This window comes from Scomber scombrus, chromosome 23 (genome assembly GCF_963691925.1).
Source record: "Scomber scombrus chromosome 23, fScoSco1.1, whole genome shotgun sequence".
In the NCBI taxonomy this organism is placed as follows: domain Eukaryota; kingdom Metazoa; phylum Chordata; class Actinopteri; order Scombriformes; family Scombridae; genus Scomber; species Scomber scombrus.
In genome coordinates, this window is record NC_084992.1 from 12,968,171 (window position 1) to 12,982,866 (window position 14,696).

The window sequence follows — 14,696 nt, forward strand, 5'->3', positions numbered from 1 at the left end:
CATTTTTACATCCCTTGTTTAATTCCTGCACTTGCATTCAACCTCCACTGTTGCATATTTTAATCATTTATTCAACGTCACATTTAATATTTGCACTTGTCACTATTTCTTGATCCATAGTGCACTCTATATTTCCTTTGTATGGTAATATGTATTAAACTATTTTATTAACTATTATTACATTATGTAAACAGATTTTACATTTGTCATTTAATTTTAGTACTGCTTTGTTTATTTCATTATTATGATTACCTTACTCAATGCTTTAAAAAAAAAAAATTATTCTATGTCGTGGTTATGGGAGCAAATGCCAAGACTAACTCTTTTTATGCTTGCATACTTGGCTAATAAACAGATTCAGATACTGATCCCTCTTTTATGTTATTTTAATAAAGGACATTATTTTAGAATATAATTCACATGCGCTGTATAATAGAAGAGGGTATAATGCTATTAGATTTTTTCAACTTTATAGTTAATGGTAGCATTTAAGTATTAAGATAAGCTGTATCTTAACTGATCCTCCTTTGGAGAAATTCAAATTGACACAGCAATACAGTGGAAAAACAGTAGCAGCGTAAGGGTGAAGTGATAAAATAAATAAAATAAAATACTTATAGAGTAAACAATCTCTCTGTAAATAAATGCAGAAGTTCCTGAGATTATATACACTACCGTTCAAAAGTTTGGGGTCACCCAAACAATTTTTCCATGAAAAGTCACTTATTCACCACCATACGTTGTGAAATGAATAGAAAATAGAGTCAAGACATTGACAAGGTTAGAAATAATGATTTGTATTTGAAATAAGATTTTTTTTACATCAAACTTTGCTTTCGTCAAAGAATCCTCCATTTGCAGCAATTACAGCATTGCAGACCTTTGGCATTCTAGCTGTTAATTTGTTGAGGTAATCTGGAGAAATTGCACCCCACGCTTCCAGAAGCAGCTCCCACAAGTTGGATTGGTTGGATGGGCACTTCTTGCGTACCATACGGTCAAGCTGCTCCCACAACAGCTCAATGGGGTTCAGATCTGGTGACTGCGCTGGCCTCTCCATTACCGATAGAATACCAGCTGCCTGCTTCTGCTCTAAATAGTTCTTGCACAATTTGGAGGTGTGTTTAGGGTCATTGTCCTGTTGTAGGATGAAATTGGCTCCAATCAAGCGCTGTCCACTGGGTATGGCATGGCGTTGCAAAATGGAGTGATAGCCTTCCTTATTCAGAATCCCTTTTACACTGTACAAATCTCCCACCTTACCAGCACCAAAGCAACCCCAGACCATCACATTACCTCCACCATGCTTAACAGATGGCGTCAGGCATTCTTCCAGCATCTTTTCATTTGTTCTGCATCTCACAAACGTTCTTCTTTGTGATCCAAACACCTCGAACTTGGATTCATCCGTCCACAACACTTTTTTCCAGTCTTCCTCTGTCCAATGTCTGTGTTCTTTTGCCCATCTTAATCTTTTTCTTTTATTGGCCAGTCTCAGATATGGCTTTTTCTTTGCCACTCTGCCCTGAAGCCCAGAATCCCGCAGCCGCCTCTTCACTGTAGATGTTGACACTGGTGTTTTGCGGGTACTATTTAATGAAGATGCCAGTTGGGGACCTGTGAGGCGTCTGTTTCTCAAACTAGAGACTCTAATGTACTTATCTTCTTGCTCAGTTGTGCAACGCGGCCTCCCACTTCTTTTTCTACTCTGGTTAGAGCCTGTTTGTGCTGTCCTCTGAAGGGAGTAGTACACACCGTTGTAGGAAATCTTCAATTTCTTAGCAATTTCTCGCATGGAATAGCCTTCATTTCTAAGAACAAGAATAGACTGTCGAGTTTCAGATGAAAGTTCTCTTTTTCTGGCCATTTTGAGCTTTTAATTGACCCCACAAATGTGATGCTCCAGAAACTCAATCTGCTCAAAGGAAGGTCAGTTTTGTAGCTTCTGTAACGAGCTAAACTGTTTTCAGATGTGTGAACATGATTGCACAAGGGTTTTCTAATCATCAATTAGCCTTCTGAGCCAATGAGCAAACACATTGTACCATTAGAACACTGGAGTGATAGTTGCTGGAAATGGGCCTCTATACACCTATGTAGATATTGCACCAAAAACCAGACATTTGCAGCTAGAATAGTCATTTACCACATTAGCAATGTATAGAGTGTATTTCTTTAAAGTTAAGACTAGTTTAAAGTTATCTTCATTGAAAAGTACAGTGCTTTTCCTTCAAAAATAAGGACATTTCAATGTGACCCCAAACTTTTGAACGGTAGTGTATATGTGTGCAATGTTCCTGGGATTAACACAAAAATTAACAGTAGTATTAATTATGTTTATTCATTATTCAGTAAACTGCATTAATGTGAAATGTATTTATGGAGTTATGCATGTAATAACTACATGTCCCACAACCACCCTCGTAATTAGTATGGAAGCCCGTGAGTTCAGACCTAACACCTTCGCATACCCGCGCTGTTGCTACTAGTCTTAAAGGAGACGCTTCCCAAACACTCCTGGCATCGGCCAAAGAAATTTGAGGTTTGCTATAGCTTTAAGAAGTATATTATGCTGGATGTCTGTAAAAAAAAATGTTATTATTCATACAACGCAACTTTTTATCTTAATAAGTTAGTTAATGAAATGCTTTCGTAGGACTGAAAATTCACTCTTGACCAAGCTAACAAAACTGGTCTCACTGGGGCCTTCAGCGGTCTTCATACATTTTCAAATGTTCATTACCAATTAATACCCACAGTTAGTAAGGGTCAGAACAGTTTGACAGGAGCGACATGGACTCGGGTGAACATGGGGTTTCGGGTAGTGGTCCTGGGACAGGGGGAACCGGAGACCGAACGGAGGCCGTACAACCATCCCCGGACTCGCCTGAACCGTCCAACGGCAGAAGGGAGAGCAAGAGACGGATAAAAGCCGCAGTGACCTCCCTGGACTCCGGTGACTCTCGGTCAGATACCGGGGGTCCTGTGCGTGTTTTGCGAGCCAGGGGGCCTGCAGCTGGCAGGACTGATGAGTCCAAGAGTGTAACTTGCCAGAAAAAAACTGAAAGTCTGCATCGTGGACGAGGAAGACCTGCAGGAGCTCGCTCCAAAAGCGCACCTGTCGTACAGTAAGTGCGCACACTAAGACACCTTAACTAACACACTCTGTGTACACGTCCTTTGCAGCGAGATAGGTTATCTACATTACTGGCAAGAGGCTTCTTTGAGTTAATAATCATCACTGGGTGCTATTGGAAGCTGCACTGCAAGGAGGCTCAAGGCTGTGACCGTCGGAAGTGTTTATATCACTGGGGTTTCTTAAAGCTATAGGTTAACCACTGAAACCACAACAAATAAGTTGTATGCATATGTGTTTTCCCATCTGTTCCCCTTTTGTATGTTACTCTTTTCATTGTCAAAGGTCACATTGTGTATTCTACAAGTTTTTTTTATTTGTATGAGGCTGTCTCTTACTGTAGACCTTTTCTCTCTCACACAGTACCACCGAGAAGAAATCCACATCCAAAAAAGGTACACAAGTCTGTCCCACTTATTAGTTAGTTATATTACAGCAATTTTAATTCATTTGTCACTAATATATATGTTGACTTTCACAGCTTCCAAAAGCACTCTGGGACCAAAGCTGTCCAGGTCTAGAAAGGGCAATCAGAGACCTCCGACCAGAGCCCCACGCACCACAGCAGCAGCAGCAACAGCATGCAAGCCTGAAGCAGAGGTAGAGCCTTCATCATGTGGTAAGACAAAGACCATGTATGCTCTTTTCATATGCAAACTATTGTAAATGTCATGAAATTAGACTGCCAGATATTTACCAAGAGCAATCATATCAAGCTTAAAATTGAAAATCTTTGCATCTGTTTTTCAGGAGAGGAGACCGGCGCTTTGAATGGTAGTGACAGGTGAGCGCTATAAAATGTATTAAATGAGCAGCAGAGGAAATGTTGTGTTTCTGTTTGATTTGATTATGTGAATTTCATTGTAATTTCATACAGTATGGTGTTGATGTCCATATTAGCGTTGCAGATCCAGATGCGGTTCTCAATGAGGACTCGCCGTTGAGAGATGATGACATGACAGATGATGTAATCTGCCAGCCTGAAACGAAGACGTATGTTGAGCTCACTGCCTTCTGTAATGAGTATTAGTCATGAGAGTTACTTTGAAGTTTATTGTATTAAGAGAACCATCAGGATGATTGTTTCTTAAGTAAGTTATACCTGTTTCTCTTTATTCCTCAGTGAAAAATCAAGGCGACAAGCATTGTTACAACAAGAGGAGGTCAAGAAAGAGGAGTCCGATAAGGACGAAGAAGAAAATGACATTAAGATGGAGGAATCACCTGAGGTCACTCTGCAAAGTGAAGATGAAGTGGAAGATAACACAGAGCCACCAAGGAAGTAAGTAAAGTGTGGATGGATAATTAGTTTAAGGAAAGCACCGAATGAGTAACCACTTTGAGGAAATGTGGAGAAAATAATAGATTCTTAGTTAAACTGAACACACAAAATCACAATACATGTTGCTGCCTGGAGACGGAGAAAAAGCCACTTGTCGTATTTGATATCACCAGTGAACTCTTGAGGAAATGTGACTCGTTTGGCATTCACAGTGACCTGCTCACATATGTAATCTCAGTCTGACTCATCTCTCATTGCAGTTCATTATTGTTTTATAATGCAATCAGAGCAACCTGACTTTAATTGATGACGAAGGTTCCTATCCCTAATTGAATTTGTTTTCATTTTAGGCGAGGTAGACAGCAAAAAGATGACAAAACACCTCGACCGCCTAAACGAAGGTGAGAGGGTAAATTATCTTATTTACTACAGATGACTCATATTACTTGATTATTAAACTTGTTTCCTCTTTTTTTGTCATCACAGGAAGAAGCCGCCAGTGCAGTATGTCCGCTGTGAAATCGAGGGCTGTGGTACCGTTTTAGCTCACCCACGCTACCTACAGGTCTGCCATCCTGTCAACTGTAACCATGACAACACCAAATATTTTTAATGGCACTGTCCATGTGCCTGGCATTTGGCCCTGTACAATGACCACAGTCACTAGGAAATATAATGGATATATAGTACTGCATAGTATTTTATGTATTCTTGAATTTACCTCAAGCTATAAAGCATCAGAGGCAGAATTTGTTTACTGTCATGTAAAAAAACATTAAATGTTTTAAATGATTTAAATAATTTCTTCTGTAAAGGAGTTTTTCTCTCATCTTTTAATTTCAGCACCATATAAAATACCAACACTTGCTGAAAAAGAAGTATGTGTGTGATCACCCCTCGTGTGGGCGATTGTTTCGTCTGCAGAAGCAGCTTTTGCGCCACGCTAAGCACCACACAGGTGATGTTATGGCACAGATGTTTATTTACACGTTGTTAGGAGTGGGACTGCACCTTCTGTTTATTTGCATTTTGTTGTCAAAATGATAGACCAGCTGCTAGCATGTCTAGCAGGACCTGTAGCCAAGACTGGTAATTAAAAACCTTTCAGTTTCTTTTGTATCATGTAGTTTGCTCATTTCTGTTTGTGATTTGTCTTTCAGATCAAAGGGACTACATCTGTGAGTTTTGTGCCCGTGCTTTCAAGAGCTCCCACAACCTGGCGGTGCATAGGATGATCCACACAGGAGAGAAGCCAATACAGTTGAGTAGAGGAGAGGCATAACTTTTTGTAATATCATGTCACAATGTGTGCTGTGGACACATTTAAATATTTATTTTGTTGTTGCTTTTTTTAATAGTCCATAATAAGATTCAGTGTACGTGGAGGTCAAGTGTCACATATGAAACATGAAGTCACTTTGTAGTATAACCTGTTCTTTGTCTCCCTCTTGTGGCAGGTGTGAAATCTGTGGCTTCACTTGCCGTCAGAAGGCCTCCTTGAACTGGCACATGAAGAAGCATGATGCAGAAGCCTCCTACCAGTTCTCTTGCTCCATTTGCAACAGAAAGTTTGAGAAAAAGGACTCTGTTGTTGCCCACAAAGCTAAAAGCCACCCTGAGGTGTTAATAGCTGAAGCCATGGCAGCTAATGGGGGCTCAGTAATAAACTGTCCCACCTCAATCCCAGAGACAGTCTCAGAGACTGTGCCAGAGACTCTTCCAGAGAACATCTCAGAGGCTGTCTCAGAGACCGTCTCCGAGACTGTCCCGGTGCTCACCTCAGCTGACCAGCCCTCTATCAGCCAGGACACTCAGAAAGCGATGAGTAGCACTCTCACTCCATTGCAGCAGGTGGTGCTCCCGCTCGCTCCACAGACTCAGATTAATGTATCTCAGGGCCAGTTCCTCCAACTGCCCACGCATCACGTGGTGCGGGTGGCGCATGAGCAGCAAACCCCCACCTTGCTCCATCTCACCACCTCTCCTCCCGCTCACCTCTCCAACACCAGCCACCCGCAGCTCATCCAGCTCTCCACCTTTCCTGCCAACACTGTCACACCCATGGCCTCGGCATACCCCCAGAGCACCCTCCTCACCCTGAGCTCCGTCACCACCCTGGCCTCCACAGCCAACCTGGGTCCTCAGCAGGCCGTGCAGTGGGGGAGGGAAAATGATGATGTACAGTTGCCCGGAGAGGGCGAGCTGTGGGACAGGGTGGTGGTCGGCGACAGTCATCAGGATGTAGGGGAAATGATGTGGGAGGGTAACTCAGAGAGGAGGAAGGAAGATGAGGGAATTGTTTGGGAGAGAGAGAGTGAAAGACAGATTCTGTTACAGTGCGCCGACGTCCAAGGTGATAGTTTAATGTAGACACACAGTCGCAAAATGAGCAGAAGTTGAACTCTGTACAGTAAACTGAAGGAGACACAAATAACAAGGCAGTTATGATTTAAGGAAGGAACGAAAGACTGAGGGACCTGTCATAAGTTAATAAGCTGACAAATATTTGAAATAATAGAATTTGTTTTAATGTAGTGGTCACTTATATAGCTAAAGTACACAGAGCTACTTTTTATCAGGGAGTATGATTTATAATGTAGATAACATACACATCTATTACCACTTGATCAATATTTTATAACTTGTTGGCTTTGTCACCCTGTATTTGTATATGTGTTTCCATTACAGATAAGACATTTATAGACATTAAGAAGACAAAGTCTATAATGAAATTTACTGTATGTGCCCCTGGTATCCCTGTTGCGTTTATATGCTTCTCTTTGCAAAGTGAACAGATGAGTATCATTGGCATTATTTAGATTGCTTCAATTATGTATGTTAAATGTATTGGAAGCACCAACTACAAACAAAAGAGGGAGTCTGTAAAAGAGCCTTTGTAGCAAGGTAACCCAAATAACACATTTTATTGAATTTCTATTCTGTATTTTTACACACATTTCTTGTGTTCTCTCCCTCAGCATAGATTTTTTTCAAAGAATACATCCACAATCTGTAATTTTCTACGTTTTCTAAACTTGATTTAAACATTTTCTAAATCAAGCTAAACCTCTATGAAAAGCCATTTGTAGGAGGCTCAGGTAAACACATGGAGTCTATTGGATTCATTTACCATACCCAACCTATCAAAACAATGAAGGTTACTGCATTTTGTAAAACAGATCTCCTTGTTTGGCTGTATTTGTTCATTTTCCTCAACCTCAATTGTGTCACTTCCACTTTGTACTTACAGATCCTTGATTTCATTTTCTTTTACAGTCAAGTTTATGCAGGTAGCAGTTTTATGATTAGAAAACATGGTGTAATTGTGTAAATCTTCTTTGGAAGCAATGTTTGAGAATAAAATATACCTCTGTACACTGCCACTACTACTGAGCACTCTTAAGCTTATAATCCTAATTTATCAGGAAATGTGTTCAGAATAACTATAATAAACAAATTATGTTCTGAAGTCTTTGTTGGTTATTTTGATAAATAATTTTTTAAGAGTTTTTAGTTTGTGTCAGGACATAACTCACTTAATATCAATACATACAACCACAAATTTCAATTTTAACGTCTATAAAAGGACTGTCAAACTGTCATCCTACAATCAAATAATACAACTTGTCACAAACAAAAAAAGTACACAAGGCAACCGGTATTTCATAACAATCCCTTAAATTTGTGTTACTTTCAAGACCTATTACTACAATATATACTGAGTAGGATATTGTTGCTGAAATATACATTGATGGACAATTATCTGGAAACACTATTTATGGACTATTTATACCATTTTATACATTGACTCAGTCAATATATCAATCTCCAGCTAGAGACAGATATAATATCAGTATAATTACAGATGATATACTATCAGTATAATTAAACAATTGTTCAGTATTCACAATCAACTATAATAATATCCACATAAATATTGCATCATATCCTGTTGGGTGCTGCAGAAGGTTGTGGTTTGTTGATGTGCCGGGCAAGACGATCACTCTTTACATTATTGAAGAGATGGGAGGTAAATGTTTGATGTTGTAGGCCAGGATGGAATCTGATGGGGCTCTGCTATAGACGCCATCCCTGCTTGGAGCTCTGTGCATGGATGTGTCTGGAAGCCCCATGAGGTGAAGAGTAAGCAGAACTGGACCATGATCATAAGGTAAAGTAGGTAAGTAAAAATAATAATGATAATGGATTTGATTTGTACTGCACATTTAATTCACAGTGAATCTTTAATGATAAAACTTTCCTGAATAAAAAATGAATCATGAGAGAGGTAGGTCAGCATTCTTGGTACTGGGAGGATATTGTGTACCTCTTCTACACCCATAGCAGGAAGCTGGTAATTCAAGAACAACTTACTGTCTTCCCACATGCACTGAATTTTTCAAAGAGAGCACATTCATCAGGAGTGTAGTAGTTGGTACGCTTGCTGGTTGAAAAGCCATAGCTTTTTGCTTTGATCTTGCACTGGACATGTTGCTCCGGTATGGAAAATTAGGTTTCTGCACGTCCTGATGAAGACCGGACTGGATGGAGCAAGGAACAGGGTACAGGAACAGGGTTTTGTATTTTTGTTTCAGGATGGATTTCTCTTTATCATTTTAGGGGTCAGCACAGAGGAGTGTAGGACCTTGGAGACCAGCATAAGCATTGTTATAACCTGGACCAAGATGAACCTTCTGAATGGGACAGAGAAGGTGAAGGTGATCTAAATCTATAAGCAGGACAGGCTGGACTATGTTGAATGGCGGAATAGGAATACCCTGACTGTGCTGGAAGCAATGAAAAACCTGATCGGGGTCATTTTGTTCAGCCAGGCCAAGCTGATTAGATGTGATCCTTTATTGGGAATTTTCTTCTGGGAAGTAGAGGCAGAAGGGATATTAAAGAACACTTTCTTCAAAATCTCGGTTACCTTGTATTAGTCCTGAGGATGAGGTACTCTGGCACCCTATGAAGCCCATTCATGTTTCTAAGTGTCATCCTTTGTAGCTCAACGTCATGTTACTACTTTCAACAGAGCTTTGAACTGCAGCTTCAGCGGATTAGATATGAAAGGTCTGAGATTACCTTTGGTTAACCTCATGGAAAATTCAGAGGTGTTTCCACATCCCACACAGAGTTTCTCAAGGTTGCAACTGGAAACTCTGTGGTGATGACTACATTGCCAACAGCAAGTTTTTTGTTTTGTTTTTGTCACGAGAAAAAAAAAAGTCAGGACAGACACTTGTAGAAGCTGAAGTTTTCTGTAAATTTGCCCCATGAAATGTAATAGCTGTCAAATAGCTCTGCTTGACAGGTGTCGTCCTCCTTGGGTGTTGATTTGGCCGCGTCCATCTGCTGCTATTAACATGCATACTTACCATCTGACAGCCAGCTTCTGTGCCTAACCAGGAAGAACATTCAGAAGCTTGTAAGGGGAACCAAGATGGGCAGAGCATGCGTGCCGAGCATAACTGGCAACTTGATCGGTTGGTAACATGACCGAAAGGTTGTTAACATGAGAGGGGTTGGGTAAGTCTGCTTGTCCTGCTTGTTCCTACAACATGCCCACAAACTTACTGAAGCCTTGTAAGTCTCCAGCTTCAAGAGATGGGCCGAGATCTCACAAAGCACCAATTGATGTGATTGGCTATTGCTGTTGGGAAGCAGACTCAGGGATCAAGTCAATTACCTTCTGATTAGTGGACAACCTGCTCTACTTCCTGCTCTAGCCGCTTGAGACACACTGCACAAGTAGATGTAAATATATGGTCTGTGTGCATAAGAAAGGGTTAAGATGACAAGCAGTTTCCAACCTTAAGCGGGCAAGTCAGATCTTGTGATAGGAGATTAAGATTGAGATGATTAAATATACAAAACTATAATTAACTAAGGAAGAAATAATAGTAACATAATTTCTAAGCAACCATATTACCAAACAAATCAGACTCAACAAATTCCAACTTTATTACAAGCTTCACATATCACTGTGGGTCAAGCCGCTGTACTCAAAACAAAGGAGCTCAGTATTCTGCCAAAGGTCAGGAAAGGAAAACAGACTCACACCTGAACTCCATCCTGTTTTAGAGGCGACTCACCCAGTGCCGGGTTTCCTCCTCCCTCCTCCACATGCAGGTTAACCCTTTCAGTACTGCTCTTCACAGCAATGTCCCTTTCAATTCAAGGCAAGCAATTTATCACAGAGGTGTTTTTTTTTATAAACCCCAAATTCCCAAATTTAGACACTGTATGGTTTCATTTGACATAAACAAAAAATAAATGTTTTTTTTGTTATTAATAGCAAGTTTATTTTCTTGAGTGTTTAAAAATGTTACCTAAAGAAACAAGTCATTAACATATTGATGATAAAAAAAAACACACTTTTCATTAAAGGATAGTTTCACAAGTTTCATACTGGCAATTAAAAGATCCCCTTCAAATGTGCTTTCAATGTAAATGATGGGGACCAAAAAACACAGTATAGTGACAAAAAGAGGGACTTTGTCACTAAAAAAAGACTGTAAGAGTGATTGATTGATCTTCTAATGGTAAGTCAATTTTAATTTGGGCACATGACTGTTTTAAGTCAGACTTGAAAAAATGGTTGCCTGATTGGAGTGATTCAAAGGTGTGGACCAGGCAAGAACATTTGTGAAGAGGTCCTTTAAAGAATAAAAAAAAGAAGCAGGGTTAGAGTTTTTAATTTGCACATATATTTTAATTTTAATTATTTTTTCAAAGAGCATAATTACATTTGTTCATATAGTCTATTTCTTTTCAGGTAAATGTTTTAAACGAAATTGAAGAAACAAATAGTACAATTCCTAAGCCCAGACTATGTTATCAGTAATTATCTTATCCATTAAAATTCGGCATAATAACAAAGTAAAACAACATAATTTCTCTTCTGCTAAAAGCTCAACATACTACATGAAGAAAGAGTCATTTTATTTATGTTAACTGAAAAAATAAATGTTTCACTAGACAACGTTTTTATTGTTAAATAAACAAAAGGATGATATACAAACAGTAGCATCAGATTTAAATAACATGAATACATATGAAGAAGATAAAATGAAAATAGAAGTACATATTCACAAGATATAAACATATTTAGTCACAGGTTTCAGGGGGAAATGCTTTTGGTTTTTTTTATTGTTTGTGAAGGGATGGGTGGGCCACTTGGTGACGTTTTTTGGGAGAAAAAGTGGAGAAAAAAAAGAGAAAAGTCCCCAGTGCGTCCCCTTAAAAAAACGCCCCTGTGGCTTGTTGCGGAACCAATTAAATCCCCTACCGACGAGCGCGTGCCAACATGAACACCGACATGCTCACGTGCTCACACCGATAAAGTATCCCGTAAAAAAGATTTGTGGTGTGTAAAAACGTTGTTTCGGTGCCAACATTGACGACGTTGCGGGTGGTGGTGGTGGTGGGGGCGGTGGGAGCCCGGGGGTGGACTTATTTTCCTGCTCGGTCGTGTCCAGCTCGCTGCTAACCCACCGCTACAAACAGGACCGGAGAGCAAATGGCAGAGCAGGAGGAGAGGCAGATAACCGTGCTGGACACGCCGGTGCCTGGTCCGTCGCGGACGGGACGAGCCGTGGCTCTTGCCCGTTTACTACACAACGAATGCAGTAACCTTCTCCAGCTATATGTGAGTTATGAGTTTACATTCCCGTTATGTTGACCTCGTACTCGTCAGGCGGGGAGAGAGACGCACTCCCCTCCCCGTTACTTGTGACTTTAATGCGAGCTTTGTTTTTGTACCGGGGCAGCTAGCTACCTGTCGTATTTCAATTATATATGTGACTTTTTCCTCTATATGTACATTTACAACCCACGAGTGTTCACTTAGGTGTTAAACGGGATGCTGTGGTGCAGAATGTAATCATATTGAAAGACCCAACCCCCCCCCCCACCACCACCACCCCTCCATTTTCCCCAGGGGTGCCTAATGGATAGAGTGTATTGGATTTTTTTCTTCTCCTGCTGCCATGCATCTGTGCCTCTTCTTCCTCTTAGAACATCTTTTAAATTGATCAATATAATCAATATGGTTGTTACTTAGTGTTAGATTTGTAATTGATCTAAACTAAAATTAAAGGCGCAAGGCCAGTGGCACCTTGTATCAGCTTTGCACTCAATATCAACCCCCCCTTCTTTTACCCTTTCAGAAAGCCAAGGAGACCTTTTTGTCAGACCACACCCCAAACGGCGGCCGCATCGTGTCCCTGACCCCAGACTCGGAGGAGCCCAGCACCGAGGAGCAGGTGCAGCTGCTGCACGCGGCTCTGCGGCAGTGCCTGGGCCTGATCCACTGTGTGATCGCAAAAGAAGAAGAGGAATGGGGTGAGATGGAGGGCGACTACGAGACCATGAAGAAGACTGTACGAGCCCGACTGGAGCACCTGCTCAACAGTACCAAAGCTCTGGCTGAGACTGAGGACTTGACCCTGGAAGTCACCCCAGACCACCAGTGTAACGAGGTACCGTATTTGTCATACTTAGTTCCCAAAAGTGATTAAAAGGCTGTTTTTATCGAACATAAAAACACATCTTCCGGTAATGCATACAAAACCAAAAGGAAAAAACACAAATCAAAACAAAATTTGTACATGTATCTACTTTCAAACCACATATTTCTGTGGTATTATTAAGGACAATATCCTCCTGTGTCATACACATGGCCGAGGAGTGCTCCCCTTCTCTACCCAATTCAATTTGTCACTTACACATTATAGTTACCTGCATTTATTATGACATCATAACAATAATTAAACAACAAGTATACAACAAACATGACTCAGGCATAAAGCATAAAAGGACCCCACAAAGTAGGGGATTTCCGAGCTGCCAGAGCTCAATTATGTCTAAATGACATAATAGTAAAATGGAAAACTTTAATCTTCAGCAAGGGTGTGACTAAATCCTGAATGACATGAATAACACCTTTATGTGAATATAGCTAATGTTGGGAACAAAGATTCAATTCACTCACTTAAAGGAGCAGTGTGTAAGAATTTAGTGGCATCTAGTAGTGAAGTAGCAGATTTCAACCAACTGAATACCCCAGATAGCCTGGACAATCTTTTAATTGAATTGGGGCCTAGGAACAAAATACAAATACTGTATATTCATGTAAAAAATGGCCATGTTGGCTCTGTTTTCACCTGACATTATCATGCGTCTCTGGAGATCCAATCACAAGTGCTTATCGAGCTGACCACTGTGTTCATTTTTTTTTGCTGCCTACTGTCACTGTCACCTCTGCTAGAAGATCAAAGGGCCCCCCCTCATGGTTATTAATAAAAATGTTTCAAGAGCTAATACACATGTTCAGACTATTCCAACTGTTCAGATTACTCTTCTGTATTTTAGCTGTTTGCATTGAGAATCAGTGGATGTTAACTTACTCTTTCTCCTGTGTAGGAAGTCGATGGCGCTGTGGGAGCTTTTGCCCTCAAAATGTGGACCTTTCGAGTGCTGCAGGAGCTCATCCACTGGGCTGACAACGCTGCACAGACCCTCCACGTTTTACACAAAGAGAGGGAAGGAACAGAAGAGATTTAATCTTTGTTTCAATCCAGCATCAACTACAAATGAATGAATGAATGAACTCGACACTAACAGCCAGCTTTCCCTTTGACATATTCCAAATTAAATACTGTGTGAATACTAGAGGTTAAAACACGCGCTGCTTAACTAAAATCACAACTAAGCTCCTTTTAACAAAGCTCAGCAGACGTTTCTCCCCAGACGTTGGTATTTCCACAGCAAGTGCTAAAATGACCTCTAGTTTGCCACAGTTGCTATTTCCTTTTGACAAAGAAGCGAGTGCAGACTTTTAACTGTATAAAGGTTGGTTTGCTTTGTGCAGTGGCAGAGTTAGACTGTTTGAAAATGACTTTTTTTTGTATACCGTGTTTAATTTATTTTATTTAAAGTTGAATTATCTTTATCTGCTGTTCGTAACACTCCAACTAACTGCTAGAATGTAGCCAAAAATACATGACTGATAAACTGTGACTGTTGTGCAGCTCAATCTCTAGACGTTTGCTATTTTAATAGGTCACCTAGCTTTCAATGTAGCATTAACACTTCTAATCGAAATAATTCCGAATATACGTTTCTTGTTCTCGTGTATAGACTTGAGTGCCTGTGTTGTTTTTGGTTTGACACAATCTGTGATGATCAAGTGTCATGTTTGCTGCTCTGGTCACCAAGTTCTCTTGATGTTATACTTGAATGTGCTGCTACACTGTCATCCATTTAAACTATTAG

The 14,696-nt window shown here is 40.4% G+C and overlaps 2 protein-coding genes across 2 annotated transcripts; both read left to right on the forward strand.

Moving 5' to 3' along the window:
* The first annotated feature begins 2,404 nt into the window (after window positions 1-2,404).
* On the forward strand, window positions 2,405-7,866 carry LOC134005749 (E3 ubiquitin-protein ligase ZFP91-like). Its single transcript, XM_062444740.1, has 11 exons — window positions 2,405-3,128; window positions 3,500-3,531; window positions 3,618-3,755; window positions 3,887-3,920; window positions 4,037-4,129; window positions 4,260-4,418; window positions 4,769-4,819; window positions 4,905-4,983; window positions 5,262-5,376; window positions 5,579-5,678; window positions 5,876-7,866. The coding sequence occupies exons 1-11, from the start codon at window positions 2,794-2,796 to the stop codon at window positions 6,786-6,788; spliced, it is 2,049 nt and encodes a 682-aa protein (XP_062300724.1). The 5' UTR covers window positions 2,405-2,793; the 3' UTR covers window positions 6,789-7,866.
* Window positions 7,867-11,940: 4,074 nt separating this feature from the next.
* On the forward strand, window positions 11,941-14,249 carry cntf (ciliary neurotrophic factor). Its single transcript, XM_062445130.1, has 3 exons — window positions 11,941-12,069; window positions 12,590-12,901; window positions 13,845-14,249. Exons 1-3 carry the CDS (start codon window positions 11,941-11,943, stop codon window positions 13,983-13,985), a joined length of 582 nt encoding a protein of 193 aa, XP_062301114.1. The 3' UTR covers window positions 13,986-14,249.
* Window positions 14,250-14,696: the final 447 nt, after the last annotated feature.